This window comes from Leptosomus discolor, chromosome 1, assembly GCF_034619465.1.
Source record: "Leptosomus discolor isolate bLepDis1 chromosome 1, bLepDis1.hap2, whole genome shotgun sequence".
Classification (NCBI taxonomy): Eukaryota; Metazoa; Chordata; class Aves; order Leptosomiformes; family Leptosomidae; genus Leptosomus; species Leptosomus discolor.
This window is the reverse complement of record NC_141391.1, coordinates 159,955,857-159,973,906: the sequence shown is the minus strand read 5'-3', so window position 1 is coordinate 159,973,906 and position 18,050 is coordinate 159,955,857. Positions and strand designations below refer to the sequence as shown.

At 37.4% G+C, this 18,050-nt stretch overlaps 1 protein-coding gene across 3 annotated transcripts in view; it reads left to right on the top strand.

Moving 5' to 3' along the window:
* The first annotated feature begins 1,530 nt into the window (after positions 1–1,530).
* LARGE1 (LARGE xylosyl- and glucuronyltransferase 1) overlaps positions 1,531–18,050 on the top strand; it is a 207,523-nt gene continuing 191,003 nt past the window's right edge. For all 3 annotated transcript variants that reach the window (XM_086468604.1, XM_086468598.1, XM_086468590.1), the window contains exon 1: positions 1,531–1,636. In XM_086468604.1, coding sequence (XP_086324730.1) covers positions 1,531–1,636 — 106 coding nt within the window. The remainder of the gene's footprint in view (positions 1,637–18,050) is intronic.

The following is an 18,050-nucleotide window of genomic DNA, read 5'->3' as shown; positions in this document are numbered from 1 at the left end:
TGCGTTGAAAAGCTGACACAATGGAATGCTTTTTGTGCTGGCTCTGGACGAATTATAGTCCGTTTTATCACATCCAAGGTCAGAATACTATCATGGCTCTTAAACTGTAGCGTAGTAAAGTGGGCTCTATTGAATGCTCAAGGAAGAGCTTTAAGTTTGCCTGATTACTGCAGCCAGGTATCTCCAGCAGCAGAGTTCTTTGTCTGAACCCATTTCTCTTGTCTATAATTCTCATTTTTTTTGTAATTTGGTTTCAGAATTGACTTTCACTGCAAAATACATGGAGTTGTAGACATATTTTCAAGACACACAGTAGCCATTGTTAGTGTGTCAGTGTAGAAATGCTTTAATTGCTTATTTCAGCTCTAGTGCTCATTTAACCGTAAGCCAAAGGGCACTGTTATTAAACACCTTGTACTGCCAGAGTCTGTGTTTCTTTTCCTATCATTCTTGTAGACAAATTATTTTTTTTAAATTAGAAAACATAAGCCCTTTCACACAAAACCTGCACTAGATTTGCATAGACTTAGTACCTCCCTTGCCTTCTCCAGCTTCTCTAGTTTTAACACTAGCCTTTTCTCCATTAAAAAAAAAAAAAAGAAAAGAAAAGAGCAAATTCTGTGAAACAGTGTTTTTATGCCCTGCATGCCTGCACTGGTATGGAAGTATTTGTTTTCCTGTGAATAAAATTAATCAGATTATTTTGCCATCTTGGCCTCTCTGAAATGCAGAATTATTTTTTAAAAATTAAGATCAGAATTTTTTTTTTCCCTCATAAAAACAGTGATACTCTCCAGAATCCCCTTCTTTTCTCATAACATATAGTCTAAACCTCGTGATACCCACTTTTGTGACTGAGGAAGTTTCCTTGTCCATTTTGCTCTTTCTCTTTTATAGCAGACTGATACAGCTATTCTAGCTCTCTTATAACTGATATAGCAGTTCATCGGCATTGCTTTTTGATTAGCAAAGTGGGTCATTTTAATAACATCCCTCTGCCCCCAAACTTTACCTTTCATCTTTCAGTTCACTCTTTTGAGTTAATGACCACTTGCAGGCAGCTCCTTGCTTCACTGGTGTGACTTTTGCTCTTTGGGTGGCTTTCTCTTATCTGCTTAGGGGCACCAGCACACACAGGCCTCAAAGAACCCAAAGTTTCTCTAGAGTAAAAGGGTGTCCAAAAAAAAAAAGTGTTGATGTCTCTTCGTAAGATTAGCTTAGTGTGTATTTAGGTGATATGATGTGTATTATTGACTTACTGTCTTAGTCTGACTTCTAAAACTTGCTTTATTATTAAGTAGTCATGGATAATTTTGAAATAGGTACTGCTTTGCAATTGCAGTAACCCTATTTTTAGCCTTGTTCTTTTAACTCTTTAGGAACACTCGCGTAGTCTTAACTTTCTGTAGAGAGATAAGCTGTTAAAATATGTTTTCCTTTCCTTTTCAGGGAGTAATATGTGGGAGGCCGTGGACTATTTGCTTCCGACATAGGAACAGCACTGGGTTGGGAATCTGCACTCCTGAGAGAATGCTGGGAATCTGCAGAGGGAGACGAAAATTCCTGGCTGCCTCTCTGACCGTCCTTTTTGTTCCGGCCATTACGTGGATTTATCTGTTTGCTGGGAGTTTTGAAGGTAGGAGGGGAATAATGGCTGGGCGGGAGGAGGTGAGGTGTTGAATGATTTCTAACAGGGCAAACAAATGCAGATCAGTGTTCATTGATTTTATTTAAATAAATAAAGTTTGGCTTGTGTAGGAAATAGTTCCCAATGTGCAGATTTCAACAAAGGGCCTTCCTTACCACGTTCTCACTGCTGAGGAGGAGGTAGTTGCTTGGCCCTGGTTATTTGGTTTTCCTCTCATCTTTGAACTTTTAAAAAGTGCAACAAAAAACCTGCATCTTACTCATTTCTTCTCTGTGTTTTCTAATTTATGTAAGTTGATCTATCCTATGCCCTGTAAGATTTTACTTCTAATTAAAATCAACATTTCATTTCAGATCTACCCTTAATATTATTTTAAAGTATTTAAAATGCTTCCATATGTATTCTGGGCAAGGTCTACACCAACTCTTTTTTTTATGGACCTGTGTGTTAGACCTTATATGTGTGGGTGATGTGGGGCACTGAGTCTGATTTTGTGACACAAAGCAGAAAGTGAATCTAGCTATGAAAGCATGGAGGGCCCACAGTACAAGTCAGGGAAATGTGTGTCTGGCATGGTTCTTTGCATAATGGGCTTTGCTAGGTCTGGTCACTCATCTGCAGGCTTTCTTTTGTCCTGTGGTCCAGTGTGCTGCTGCTCACTGGACAAGGGAACGCATGGTGATACTTAATTTGTGGAATATCAGACAGTGGTGGGGCGCTGCTTTATGTAGCAGGAAAGAATTCTATGAAATGTTTTATAGGCTTCTGATTCAGTTTTATAAATGCCTACATGGCCAAAACCTGCAAGCACATGAGACTCTTTTCGTTGTGTGAAGATTATTAGTTCTGGCCGCTGCCTCTATGTTTCTTGTGCTAGAAGGCTGAACACAGAAAATGAGTGAATGCCTATATAAAAATCTCTTTATATAAAATAATTTTGAATCCATATCCCTCTGGGTGGCAGTGGGTTGCCATAGCTGGAATATCTTTGTGTCCTCTTCTTTCTTAAGGTAGAGATCCTCAAGTTCATAGATAAGTTAACTTGCAGCTTTTTAAGTCGGACTTGGAAGACCACTACTTTGCCTTTTAAATTGTCTATCTGATTAGCTTTTTTTCTGGCCTTAAAGGTGTTCAGCAGTGATGCTTCAGTTAGGTGAGGTTAAAAGATGGTGGATCGCCTATTTTTTGTTACTTTGTAGCTTTTTGGTTTTTTTGAGGTGGATCATTTTATGTTTGGCAATCGGTGTGTTATTTTGGCAAGAGTAAGAAAAGCTGTTCAGCCACTGTAGTTATCTTAGCATGAGGAAAGGTGTTTCAGCCTTTTAAAAACTGTTCAAACAGTAGTTTGCAGTCTGATAATTTTGAAAAGGCATTGTTTAAAATGTCAAGCTTCTTTCATGTAACCTTGGCTGACGAATTTGTGCTTTGTTTCAAAACAAAATTGGATTCTAAGTTAAATTACAAATAAGAACATGTAAAGATTTTCAGTGTGCATTACATACCTTTTTGAATTAGTTACATGCCAGGTACAAATATTTGCTTATGCAAATTTATTTGGTTACTTAAAATTCTGCCTTAATGTGGAGTAAGTCTATGAGCTCATTCTAGAATGAAACACTTAAGGGATTGATGTTAAAATGGAAATATAAGGGGTGCTGGCTGCATACTTGAAAACTAATGATCTGGCAAGCAGAACAGTTCTGATTTTGTTTGATTTTTAAAAGCTGAGCAAATGCAGGCCTCACCTTCTTGCTTTTAGAAGAATATTATGCTGCCTTGTCATAATGACTATTTTAATTGTGTCCACAATTGATAATGGCATGCTGCTTGAAATTCCTGTGTGTGTAGAATCCTTTGTTTTTACAGAGAGCTCAATACAAATTTGCTACTACATGGTATTTGAAGTGACTTACAGCTCTCAGTGTGGATTAATCTTAAATGCAAACCAGGGAGCAAAGCCTGTTAAGCTCTGCACTGGAAAAGGACTGGAAATGATATAGAGTTGGTAACTCTTTCTGTTATTTTCCTGTGTCTGTGTTCTTTTTCTGTTGATTTTTGCATGTGGCATGGTTTAATCTTTGTTGGTCAGAAACTAAGGTCAGTTAAAATATTTATATAACTGAATAATAGCTAGCATTTCCTTAACTTGTAGGTATTAGGGGCAGAGAGTTGAAGCCATTTTGTCATTTTATCTGGCTTCTTGTTTTGTACTCAGCTGTGGTTCACACAAATTACTTATGGTTTATGCTGTCCATGTATACTTGAGTAAAAAGTATCCCACAACAGCATTGTGCCTTGATTTGAAACCAGCAGGAGAGGAGAGTCCTCTCTGTCTTCTGACACTACTTTCTTGGGTTTATCATAGGTGGTGCTAAAAGTTTTCTTTTCGGTTCATCAGGTTTTAGATTCAAGGAAACAGTTCTTGTTACACTTTTCTCTGCTAAGTTAAAGAAATTGTCAGTATTTGTTATCTTCATAGACTTACTTAATTATTCAAGGTTGAAGGCACCTCAGGAGGTCTCTGCTTGAACTCCTGTTCAAATCAGGGTGGGCTTTGGGGTCAGGCAAGATTTCTTAGGCCTTTATCCAGTTGTGTCTTGTAAACCTCCAAGGATAGACTACATGGCCTCCCTGGGCAACATGTGCCTCTGCTTGACTGTCCATAGGTGGAAGTGTTTCTCCTTATGTCTAGTTTGAACCTGCCTTGCTTCAATTTATGTCTCGGTGTGACTCATCTCCTCACCATGTATTGCTGAAAGAGCCTGGCTTTGTCTTCTTGCAGCTTGCTCATAGGTACTGGTGGGCTGCTGATAAGACCAACAGAGCCTTCTCTTCTCCAGACTGAACAAGCACAAGGCAAGCACTTAAGGCCCTGTACAACTTGCTAGCCTTACACTGACCTTCATCGATGTTGTTCTTGTATTTGGGACCCCAAACTGGACATAGTGTTCCAGTTCTGATCTAATGAGTACCAAGTAAAGGGGAACGGTCACTTCCCCCAGTCTATTTGCTGTGTTCCTGTTGATACAGCCCAGGATGCCATTGGTCTTCATCATTTCCAGGCATGGTTCTGGCTTATGTTTAATGTTCTGTCCACCAGGACTACAGGCCCTTCCCAGCAGGACTAGTCCACATCCTGTGCCATTATGAAAGGGTTGGTCTGCCCCAGGTACAGCGCTTTGCATCGTTCATTCTTCCAGCCTGTCTAGGACCCCTTGGGTGGCACTGTGCATTTGTTGACTTCAACCCCCAGGCTTGATGTTATCTGCAGTCTTGATTCAGGTGAATTCTGATTTCTCCTTTGAGTCGTTCATAAAAAGATTGAAAAGGACACATCACAGAATAGATGCTGAAGAACTCCACGTGTAACTGACTTCCAGACAAAGCATGAACGAGTAACTATCACCTTTTGAACCCAACATTCTAGCTTGTTTTTCACCCATCTAGTAGACCAGCCATATATAGACTGTAAAATCCCAACTTGAATACAGAGATGCTGTGGGAGACTATATTGAAAGCTGTGCTGAATTCAAGGGAGATAACATCTACTGGTCATCTCTTACTCGCAGATTAGTCATTTCACCACAGAAGGCAGTCAGGTTGGTCAAGCATGATTTACCCTTGGTGAATCCATGCTAATTATTCCCCTGTCAGGCCTGGGTATGTTTCCATTTGAAGGTACATAGATAGAAAAGTCAAATCACCGCTCAGTCTTTTTTTCACTAAGCTAAAAAGGTTGAGCTAGCTGAGTTGTCATAGCAAAGAATGTTCTGCTCTCTTTTTTATATTCTATGCATTTTTTTGTTTTTTTGTATGTTTCCAGGCTCTAGAATCAAGTATCTTCTTTGGTACAGCTGCAGTGCTGTGTCCAAAAATTATATTTTCTTGATGTAATTAGGAATTACATTACACATCCATGTTTATATCTAAGAACTTAAGTTATTCATTTCCCATAGCGTGGCAGTGGGATCACATTCAGAAGCCCTTTATAAGCTCTTTATTAGTGAATCTGTAATATAAAATATGCTCTAATGTAGTCAGTTCCCATGTTCTGCCTTTTAAATAGTTTGCACTTCTTTAGGACAGAATTGTGTTTCATTTTGGGTTTTGTTTCTCTTGTCAGAAAGTACATTGAAGCCTGCTACTTCACGGTTGTCACTCAGACACTGCCAGTAAGACCCTACCATTGGAATATTCATTGGAGGTGGCATTACCCAAGCTGTGACAGCAACAGCTACTAAAAGCCTCATTAATCATGTATAAATGTCTATTAAAGTTATGAACTAGAATATTAAAGAGGATTTTGAATATTGTATAGCCTTTGAATGTACCTGATTACTGTTATTGTTTTTAATAATGCAAAAGGACAGCATAATTTCAGTTATCATTTAATTTGAATGAAAAAGTTAATTGTTCCACCATTCTTAAATTACATTCAAATGCAAGGTAATAGAGTAGGAAGGGTGGAGTGCATTTAAAACAGGGAAGAGGAAATAGTGAAATAATAAATGATAAATTTTCTTTAGAAAGAAAATAGCTATTTCACTAACCAACCGCAGCTCCAGAAATAGCATCATTTTCCAAGCTATATGCAGCAGTTTCTTATCCCTGTTACCATGAAGGTCGTGTAAAATGGAAACTTCGAACTGTAATTTGACACATGCTCTCTAGATTACTGATTGATCAAAAAAAGTCATCTGTGGCTATGTGGCCTCAGCAGATTTACAGTCACCTCTGTTTTGATGGGATGAAAATACACTTGAGTTACCAGTTTCTGTGTGGTGGATCCACTTGAGATTGAAAGCCCTGAAGTGTCTGTGTAGGGCTTCTGTGCAGAACATATTTCACAGGAAAGGAAGAGTCAGTAATGTAACCTTAAGATGAAAACTTGAGAAATTGTGTGGTATCATGTAGGGAGTCTGTGAGAGAGCAGGAAGTTCACTCTGTTTTTTCTTAACTGCCAGGGTAACATTTTAAAAATGGAGCCTGCTGTTCCTTCCTGGGACTTGCTTTCCTTGATTGTCCTCTTTTCACTCCAGTGTTGGGCGACTATCATTCTCTGACAGTACATTTTACTCCAAGTAATCTGTAGAGACATGATTGAAGCCAGAGTTGGGCAAACACCTCATAAAATACAATAAAGTGAAATGAAGGAAGGCTGCAAATATTCATCTTAGTATTTAAATGGATTCACTTTGATGCTGTTCATACTCTTTTTGTGTACAGTTTCCATAAATATTCTAGTGCATATGTTAATTGGGAAGACTGTCTACAGAAACAATGAATATCCAGTTTTAATATTCATGGGAAACAGATTTTGAAATCATATTTGTGAATACTTGAATCAGAAAGCTGATTCTGGGAGTTCAGCTTTATCCGGTTAAGTGCCAGAAGTTTATCACATGATCTCCGTGCGTGATGAAAACTGCCTGAATTTTTAATGCTTGCAATAAGTTTCTCATAGGAAGAGGCAAACAAATAATTAATTGCTAAAATGTCTATCAGACAGTTGCAACTGATGAACAAACATCAGAAAATAATCCCTTCACAAACAGTGTAATCAGAAAGGGGCAAAAATTAAAATTGCTTTTTTCATTATGATTTGCTGAGTTCGCCTGAATTTTATCTGCTGTATGTCTAAACAGGATTAAACAAGAAAACTTAATTCAGTGTCCATTTAAAGTAGAAGTTTCAACCTCTATTGATCCTATCTTTTTAAATAAAAGTTCTGAGAAGAGAGGTCCTGAAAGGGTGCCTCTGCATATAATAAGGATGTTACTGTGATGAGTGCTGCAACAGGTTTATAGGAGGCTTCATAACAACAGCTTCATAAAAGCTGCTTCTGTGTACATTTCCATTCTGGAGTAAATGGTGGTGGTTTACTCCTCTCTTGGTTTATTTAGGAGATATGCTGAGAATTGTCACTTAAGCACCTCTATCTCAGCTGCAATCAGGACACCTTCTGAAGTATGTTTGCAGTTTTTCCTGAGGCATCCTACAAGAATAAAATCAATCAGGATAGCAAAGACCTCAGGCTTCTACCAAGTTTTGTTGCTTTATCCTGGAAAACTTGTCTTCCTATGAAACCTTTGTGAGTTGGATATACAGATTATGGGTGAAGTTTGGTTGAAGTATGCTGTTGACCAGAAGGTCCGTGCTGTGAAAGCCACGTCTAATTCTCTGCTCATTGTCTTTAGCATGCGAGTCAGTATCCCCACAATTAAATTTTGGTTTACAGACATGAGAACCCTTATCTGTCTGTCATCTAAGAAAATAAAACTAACAAGTGAATATCAAAAAATGAAGAGTTTTACTCCCCAATTTATAAAGAAACAGTGCTTCTGAGCGGTGTCTAGAAATTTGAAGTAGTTTCTGTGGCAAAACGAGAATGACCTTAGACAAAGAATGTGAGCCAAAATACGACATGGTCATGAGAAGCTTTTGGAGGTCAAACTGTGGAGTTAGTGAGGACCATGTGAGGTTTTTTTTTCTTTTCAACCACTCTTTCAGTTAAACTAAATACTTACAATCCTGCAGTACAATTTTATCCTTAACTAATAAGGTCCACTGAATAGCTCAACACCTAAGTGCTGGTGTCAGTGCTGTTTCTTCCTTAGCTTGCCAGAAATTCACATCCTTAAACCAATATATTATTGTCTCAGGAAATGCCATTAATCTTGCAACAGCCCCTTCTTTTGTCAGTATGTTGTGCCAAATGAAAGCAAGTCCACATTGCTCTTTTGTATTTCAGTACAGGACACATACAAGTTCTCTTTTTGACACTCTTTTTTTTTTAAGTGCATGCTTATTCTTTCATAAAAGTGAAGTAAGCTGTCGACTTACCTTCTTTCTTCTCCATACATTTCTTGATTGGATGGAATGTTTTTTTAGTCTCTAAACACATGTCTACTAGTTTTGTCTCATCTTTCTTTTTCTAGTCAGTTCTTAGTTTGTCATTTCTGGCAGAAACATAAAGGTCAGAATGAAAAGGAATTCTTTGAACAGGAATAAGTTGCCAGCTTCTTTGGAACAGCAGCTTACTCTGAATATAATCTGTGGGATTTCTCGAGGTTTTTGTTTCATCTTTGTCTTCTTCATTCTTTCAGCAAACTTTTGGGAAAAATACAGTCTATAAAAGTTGTGTAATGCAAAAGTGAGCAAATTCCTTCCAAGATGTCTAAATTCTGTTAGGGCTGTGTGGAAGATTAGTAGTAGGAGAGCTATTTCCTCATTATTCCTCTTTCTCTGTTTCAAAGTTAGGTGCTTACTAACTTTTTCTGCAGAAAAAATAGAAAAGCAAGATAAGCCTAAATGTCTTATTTTTGGGAAAAAAAAAAAAAAAAAAAAAGGGCCAAACCCCTAAGAAGTAGTGCTTGGCTTTTTGAAACAAAATGTGCTGTTTATAAGTACACCAGACCTTTGAGTGCTGGAACTAATGTAGCCTGACTTGCTGTGATTGATGTCATGCAGCTGATTGATGTTGAAGTTGCTGTTCCTACAATTAAGGCATTTATAAAATCTAGCTCCCATATGGGTCTCCTGGTATCTAAATAAATCTTGAGCTCATGCTGCAGTGTGTTTCTCAATGGTAAAATGTATAGCATCTCTCATCTCTCTCTGTTCCTGACAATCGTAGAAGCTTCGTTACCTCTGAGTTCTTTCCCTCTAACAAAGTAATTTGAAATTAACCAATGAGCTTTGAGGGCAAACAATCCGCAAATGTATATATACAGAATGAAAAAAAATCTGAAATATAAACATTGTAAAAGATCGAAAATTTAATATTCTGATGAATGTTTCAGTTAACTCAGAACAGTTAATTTACGATATTTGATTTTTGTGGAGGTTTTTTTTTTTAAATTTGTGGGTTTATTTTCAGATCAGGAAAAAGTTTGAAATCAGAATCTTTCTCGTTAGACAGCAAATTGCATCTGTAGTGTCTTGCAGTACTTTTGAAACTTATATTTTGAATATTTATTTAAATGTGTATAATACCAGAAGGGTAAGGAGTCAAGTTAAAATAAAATCGAATTGATACTTTTCCAGTGAGACCAGTAATAACAGGTCTATATCTATTCTAAAGAAGAGATGCATTATCACCTCTTTGCATACTGATTCCTGAACTTCTGTAGATGCCCAGTGAAATCACCAGCAACATATACTTTCCTGGACTAGCTTACAAGATTGGGTTTAACAGATTAAGGTCCAGGATTGGAAAACCCAAAATGTGTATCTACAAAATAAACTGAAAGTGTGATTGTAGTACGCTCAGACCTGCTTGTGTTGGCTGCAATTGAGCAAGCACAGGTGCTGTTAGGGGTTGAGATAGGCCACTATGAAAAGCAGATGAAGCCTGGTCAGCTCGTACACTGTTTTCTAGGCAGTGAAGCCTGGGCCCCTACATCTTCAAAGTGATTATTGTTCTTCTTAAGTAGATTAAAACCAGTGCATCTATGGCTGTTGGTGCTACAATAGCATCTTCATTTGGCTCTCTAGACACAGGATTGAGGTTGTCATGGTGTAGTTTAATATCAAAGGATGTTGCGTAGCATTTGTGTAATATATAGAGGATTATTTCTGGAGCTGAAATAAAGCCATAGCTAATAAGATAGAAATATTCTTATATGCTGGAAAGGGGTTGAAGAAATTGCTAGAATAAAAAACATGAAAGAGCTGTTTATTGTGTGATTAAGTAGAATTAAAAAAAAAATCCAGAAGTAATAATTTTCTTCCTTTCCTATTTTTCTTACTTTATCGTTCATCTTTCCTTCTCTACATGTCAGTACATCTCTTCTAGAATAGTTGCAGCAGTCTTTTGTTTAATTTGTGCTTCAAAATGGAACTGGCAGATAAATTTGTAGATTGTCTCAAAAATCACACAGAAGAGTTACTAATGTTTTGTTGGCTTGTGAAGATTTGTAGATTTTTACCATCAGAGGGACGTTAACAATCGATGTCTCTAATATATTGCATAGTGCAGGCTGTATTATGTTGTAGAGTTGATAGAATAATGCTGGCTGTTAATTCCTGCATCTGACCCATGCCTTCTAGATACACCAAACCTTTGCTTCTAGCCAGATTTCTGAACTTGATTTTAATGCTGGTGGAGGATTCTAGCACATCTCTGAATAAGTTATTCCACCTTGTTCAAAAATACATGCTTTAATCCTTGTCCAGATTTTTCTGGCTTCAAGGTAGGAAGTGAAAGATGAGAAGTAGATGAAAAAAAAATAATTTTAAAAGGGTCATTTTAACAGTTTCAGTTTCATGTAAACAAGTGATCATGATTTTGAGATATTGCAGTACATTAAGTGCACTGCAAGAAATACCATCTTGAGAACTGTCGATGAGACCACTACAGTGCTACAGTCACCAAAACATGCAGCTGCTTAAAAAAAGAGATAAATTTATAGGATAATTGCTAACCTTACCATAGCTACTAGAAGTTGTTTGGAAATAATCAAGATGTTCAGTTGCCATCCCAGGCCAGAAAAACTAATTTCCCAAGCACGTTCACTGCAGGTTACTATGGCTTTTTGGTTGTGAAAAATAACCCTTCAGAAAGGATCAAATCAAAAACAGTTTCAGCTGCAAGTTAGGAATATTTATTAAATTTAAGAAACAAGATTTATTTGAGCACTAATTTGGCAACAAATTATTCATGAGATCAAGGCTTATAAACTTATATTTTATCAATCTTGTAATCTCGATTCTTCAAATAAAACATAAAATCACTCTACAGTGTTTACACATTACCTTTACAGTATTAAGAAACGGAAGATTTCTCTTTCTTTTTTTTTTCCATAGCATTAAGGCATTCAGTATTCAAGAATCGTATTGAACTAATACCACAGCTTTAATATTTCACAATCAATAAATTTCCTGCGTGTCATTGGATTTAATTTAACCTAACTCTGTGATTTTGCTTGTTAACTTTAGCAGGAATAATGTTTTCAGATGAATGGGTGCTATAAAAGTCTGCTTTTTATTCGCTACTAATCATACTGTTATAATGTGTATCTCAAGTGATCCACACTGACTTTAACAGAGGTTTCTTTTGGTCTGAAAATGTAATACACACAGAATGTTTTCTAGGAGGGTTAACTATAATGAATTTAGCTATTTCACCTCTTGCTTCAGTGCATTACACACCCAAGGGTTTAAGGTAAAAATCTCAACAGAGAGGTTACATGTTGTAGAACACTCTTATAGGAACCAAGTATAAAAATCTGTCTGCACAGCTACACATAATTATTGGTTTCCAAGGAACTCCAACTAACTCTCTTTAAAGCTTTGCCAATATACACAGAGGTAAGTAAATCTGAAAATAACAATTATCTAACGTATTTGAGTTGGGTGAAGATATTAGTTGCTTGTTCATGTACACTTGAATGGAGATGTGATGAATTAAATAGCCTTCCTGCAGAATGCAAATGCCTTTAAGCAAACGATTGAAATCTATTTATCTCCTTTAAATTGTGTGACTTTGTTTGCCCAAGAGCTGCCTCATAGTAACCTGACTTCAGAGCTACTGATGGTGACTCTCAGCTTCATTCTGAGTTTCTTGCTTTAGGAGATTTAAGAGCAAAACATACCTCAGTTATTTTTGTCTTTTTTCCTCTCCCCAATTTTAAACATTGTCATATGCCCACTTTCTCTTCAGCTACTGTACTTTTACCTCAGTGATTTGATATTAATAGCAAAGATTAAGCAGTTTCAGCTCATCAGAGATATTAATCATCATCAGACCCAATGAGAAGTTTAATTTTCCGCTTCTCTTTTTTCACTAAGCTCTGGTGGCTGTCATTCGCACCGATGTCTGTGGGACATTTAATAATCTGCTTCTGAAGCTGCATTTCAGTGGTTTCTCTCCTATTTCCTCTGTCAATCTTAGTGAATTTCATCATTGCAGGCTTTAATTGAAGACCACTGTCGGGAGATGGAGAGAAGAAAATTATTCCTTGAACAAAGCTTGTTCAGGGACTCATGGTTTTTATTGTATTCAGGAGGAAGATGGGTTGAATCAAGACATTGAAAACTATAGAAATTATTGTTTTGGTATGGGACTCACTACCTGTTACCTTCAAAAATGTCACATCCTCCCCGTCCCCAGCTCCTGTTTGTATGCGTTTATTTATTTATGCCTCAGAAGTATGGTTAGGTTTGTGGTACAATACGGATGTGGAGCGCACTGAATCAGGGGATGACAAGAAAGAATCCACATAGAAAACTTCATAAGTTACACCAGTACAATTATACTGGTCTATGTCATTCTCATAGGTAGCATTATGGGTTTTTCCAGTTCGGTTAAAACAGCTTCTAAGAAATTATAAATATACCAGTAAAAGCAGTCATGAGATATTATGCTAGTTGACATAGCAATAGCTGTTTAAAATGGCATATCATCTTAGACTGGCACAAGCTTGTCTTATAGAGAAGCCCTAAATGTAACAAAATTCCTTTCTGAGATGGTGCTACTCTGTCACCTGTTAACTACAATAAGACAGTGAAGTACTGTCAGGACAGGTATTAATTTGCAATTTGCATATCCCACCTATTTGAGGGGCTATCAGCTTCTAAGTAGTTTTAAAAGCAGAAGCTCTCCGTTAGGAGCAGTGGGTTACAGTTTTGTAAGTCGGAGAAGAACAGATCAGACTAAGATGAAGCAACACAGGGGGCTCAAAAGCAAAATGGTTAGTCTTCTGTATGTGTCAGATAGACCTCATTTATTAGATAGTGGTTTTCCAGGTTGAACAGTGATGTGGATGATTAATTTGCACAGCACATGCTGTGAAAGCACTTCAGTAAAATTTTAAGAAGTTTGTAATTGTAGGTGCTACCATGTTTGCTTTACTGGCTCTAGATGTCTGATCTCGAGTCAGTACTTCTTCTGTTTAAAAAACAGGCCCCTTCAAATTTGAAGAGGCTCAAGTTGAACACCCAAGAACTTTAACCCAGAATCAGTCATTACTTTTTAAAATCTATGCAGAAAAGATGGCTCCCCCAGTCTGATACTTTGCTGTACTGGGGGCATTGATTTATTCCCTGTTGCCAGGAAGACACTTGTATAATTGCATTTTTTTAAGCTTCCAAAAAGACCTCGGTCTACACTACTCACTTGGGATGAGCCTTGTAACTGCAGCAGGCCTTTAAGTTTTCTAGTCAGAGAAACTTCCTGAGCATTATTAAAAATGGCCTTTTAAAAAGAACTTTTTTGCTATCAATAACCACTTTTCCACCTTGGGAACTGAAAACACAATAGGCCAGTTAATCAAGACAAAGTGATGTTAGCTCAGAAAAAAATTACCATTACAGATTGCAATGGCTACCGCTAAAGAAAGAGCAGAACCCCCTGCCCCAACAAATCTACAACAATTAATACTGTTTTTCTTTTAATTGACATGATAATTTAATTTGCAGCTTGACTCGTGGGAGCCAGATCTAGAATAATATTATTAACCTGAAGCAAAGCATAATGGTATTTTTTTGGAGAAAAACTGTTTACAGCATACTGGACTGCAATCTGTGAACGTATCTGATGTACAGAGGAGGATGAGACATATCATTTCCTTTATTTTTTTTAAGGGTAGGGTATTACCCTTGGAAACAAATTGTTTGGGAAAACATTTGCATATTTAAACAGGCTGTTACATGTTTAATAACTTAAGTGATCATTTACCTTGCATATCCAGCAGTAAATTACAAGGAGTAGGAAGATATTGTATTATTTGGATATTGCTTAGAAATATTCCACTAAGGTCCTGGTGCTTTTATCATAGTTTGACTGCACAGAAGTAATGGAAAAATCTGAGCCATTTCTGAACAGGGGATGTTTTTGTGCTAATTACAGTTTGGTTGCACAAAAGTAACATACTTGTTTTAGGAGCTGTGGTGGAGTAAAGACTGCTTAGAGGCAGACAGGAAATGGAAAGCTTCTACTGGTGGAAAGATTATCTGTGGTAATTTTAGGTGGTGCTTGTTGGAAGAACTAGATTTTCAGCAAATGAGAATAGGAATCACAAAAAAAATTGGTGAAGACTGGGAGCTGTGTTTTAGTGGGTCTCACCAATGAGATGTTCTAAAGGTGTGGTGAAAACTGGGGATGTGAAGATTTAACTAGGCATGGAGGACCTAATGAATGAACATGAGGAAAGAACTGTGCTCAGGTGTTATTATCACTTGTCATAAACAATTTCTTGGTAGGCGGCTGAACAGAGTCCAGAGAACTGGCTTTTTTGTAATAATCCAGGCAGGGAGAAAAGACAAAGCAAAAGGTGTGCATGCGTTGCAAGTAGTGGGACGTAGTAAAAAATGGATTCATACGGAAAGGAAGAGGGTATTATCTTGAGGAGTCAGGAAGACACTGAGTTCCATTATGAGGGCAATGTTGCTAAAAGCAACCTCACTGTGCCTCACACTAACCTCATTGTTGTATTTGAGCATCATGTATGTGTGAAAGGATCCAGCATCATGGAAACACGTATGTTGTTATCCATTCCAAATTATTCTTTAAGGCTTCAATCTTTTGAAATTACAGGGAATTTTTGTATCTGAAATGAATTCTGAACATGAAAGCTACCAGTCGAACTTGTAAACGGATAGTTAATATTTGGTAGTCATCAAGTGTTTGTTTGTGGGTTTGACTGAATCAGTGTTGTAAAGTTGTCCTGGTTTTGGCCGAAGAGAGAATTTGCTGTTAGAAGAAGTACAGAAAACCTGACTATTTGGTCCTCTCAAGAGCAAATACAACATCGAATGAACAATATATTGAAGAGAAAGAGGAAAGTGATCCTGTAGGTGAGGCATTTTTGATGATGGTGGATGGTGCAAGGATTATCTAAGGCTGATTTTTAAGTTTCTCTAGACCTTCCAGAACCTTTTTGTTATCAGTCTAGCTTTACATCACCACCCCCCCTGTAAGTTGGCTGGTGATTACGTGGTTAAAAATAGTATGAAGAATAAAGTAACTGAAAGACAATGACTGGAACTTGGTAAGGAAATTGTACTCTGCCTGTGTACTCTAATCAACAGTTCCAGGTTATCACACCGTAATCAAGAAGTAGTTAGAACACTCAAGTTTTGGGTGATGGTTTACTATGCATATATAAAAGGATAGGTAGACTTCTGGATGCTGAAACTGAAGAAAAGGAAGAAAAGTTAGGAGACTGAACTGAAAGGGTCAACGTTGTCATTATTTCAGGATGGCTTGTTGAACATGAGATAATGGTTATGAGAGTCCAGAATAAAGACAAAAACACATTCCTACTTAATACTATTGATTATTTGTCCCCAAAGAAAACAGCAGGATGTTGTTACCAAGTTGGTGGAGACGTCAGCCAAGGATACAGGAGAAAAAAGTGTATGAGGAGGTCTTTGCTTCTTCAGATAGCAAAAATAGGGTAAAAAATATCAGAACTTCACAAATGCAGTAATTTGAGATGCTTGAAGTATTATTTCTGAAGATGTTTTTTGAGAAAGAAGTGCATCTTAGTACTGTTCTAAAGTATATGGTGGAAGGTCAAACCTCTTTCCTGGCTGTTTAAAGATTGATAAATAGTAAAATTATCAGGAAGATGAGGACTGCACATTTGTATTCGATGCTGCAAGCTGAATAAGCTTTTCATTGCATACAGAAGTGGATTTGATCTGAACATAAGAAGTTACAGCCTTAAATTGCAGCCGTGGGAAGTTTAGGTACAGTTTGAGAGGAAGAAAAGCAGCTCTAAACATAAGGAGTGTGAAGTGTCCTGATGGATCATGAACAGAAGTTGGGAAATCTCCACCATGAGATTTTTTAAAACAAGACAATACGATGGCAAATTAAGTTCAGTGTTTGTAAGTGTAGAGTAAGGCACCTTGGGAAAGAATAATCTTAATACACTATGGTGGACTTTTACGTCACTGCACTGGAACTAGATCTTGGACTTTTAATAAATACTCCTAGGAAAGCTGCATTTGACACTGGAAGGCAGTAGGTAATGTATATATGTGTCAGTAGCCACAGGTAAAATTTGATAGCCCTTTGTAGTTATTAGAATGGGCGACTTAATTGTATTTTTCCATTCCTTTACCAAATTGAGAGCTCTCTGAATACAGAAGGCAGGGCAGAGCTTTTCAGATGAACAGATATTGTTAATACCAAGACAAATGGTTTTTATCAGATCAACAGTACATTTAGGGTGGAAAATATCTGTTCATCAGATCAGTACATTTCTGGCACAGCCTCTCAGTGGGATTAATGAAAGGCAAAAAGCTCTTACTAGTTCTAAGGCAAAACGAGCTATTTAAGAAAGGGCTTATATGATACATCAGCGTAGGGACAACTGGGCCTTAGCTCAATAGCTGAAAAGGTCCCTTCTAATCCTATGTGGTATCTTTGCAAATATATTCCCTTTTTGCTTCATGGAACCCTCTTGGGTTCCACTGAACAGGCAATAATCTCCTTTGCTAGAGAAGGTGTATTATTTGGAGATTATGTTTTGGCTTCTTCATGGTTGTAAAACACCATCTTTAAGGATTAAAGCAGCTACAGAGCTGATAATTTAGTGGATACTACTTGATGAGGTAATGACACTTGCCTGTTTTACTAAGTACTTTTTGATCTACTGATGAAAAACACCGTATAGGCTAGGTAATATTATTGTTATTATAATTGAATGTTGGGGACTAATTAGTCACACCAGCCTTTTTAGGCAAAGGAAAAGGAATGCTGATGGAGAAAAAGGACTGCTGTTAAGCTTCAGGAGTGCTGCTTGTAAGTCTTCTTTTGAGTGACAGTCTCTCTGTGTAACCTGAACTACTCAAAGCACTTGTGTGGGAAAGTGGATTTCTTTCAAAGTGGGTGGTTCGGGGAATGCAATTTGTAAAGAAACACACAGCATGTATTGAAAAAGCTCTGATCCACCTGTTATTTCTTTGCCTGGCACATTGATTTTCCTCCTACTATACTTCCTGTCCTGAAGGATACAAAAGTGTTCTGCAAAATACAGACTTCATCCTGAGAGATGCTGAGAATCTGTAGCTCCCAATGACTTAGATTTTATTTGTGGGGAGTTGGTGTCCATCATTAGGTTAGGGTGTGAGGTGTAACACTATAATACACTGACACAGAAGGAAGAATTTTGAAGGGCGGTGTAGCTGTTACATTCATGTTTTACTAGAACGCAGGGGCAAACAGCCCCAGTCCTGCAGAAAATGCAGTGAAATTGTTAGTAAAGTGGCTATAATCTCTCTTCATAGGATGCCCAAACCCAGTTCAGTCATAGCATCTAAAGTACTGTGGCTAACTGGGTGTCTCACATAGCGCATACCTCTTTTCTCAGGTAGAATTGCATTGTGTCCTGTTTGGCCCAACTTGCATTTATAAGATACAAGTCCACTGATGCAGTTTCCATATGTTTTG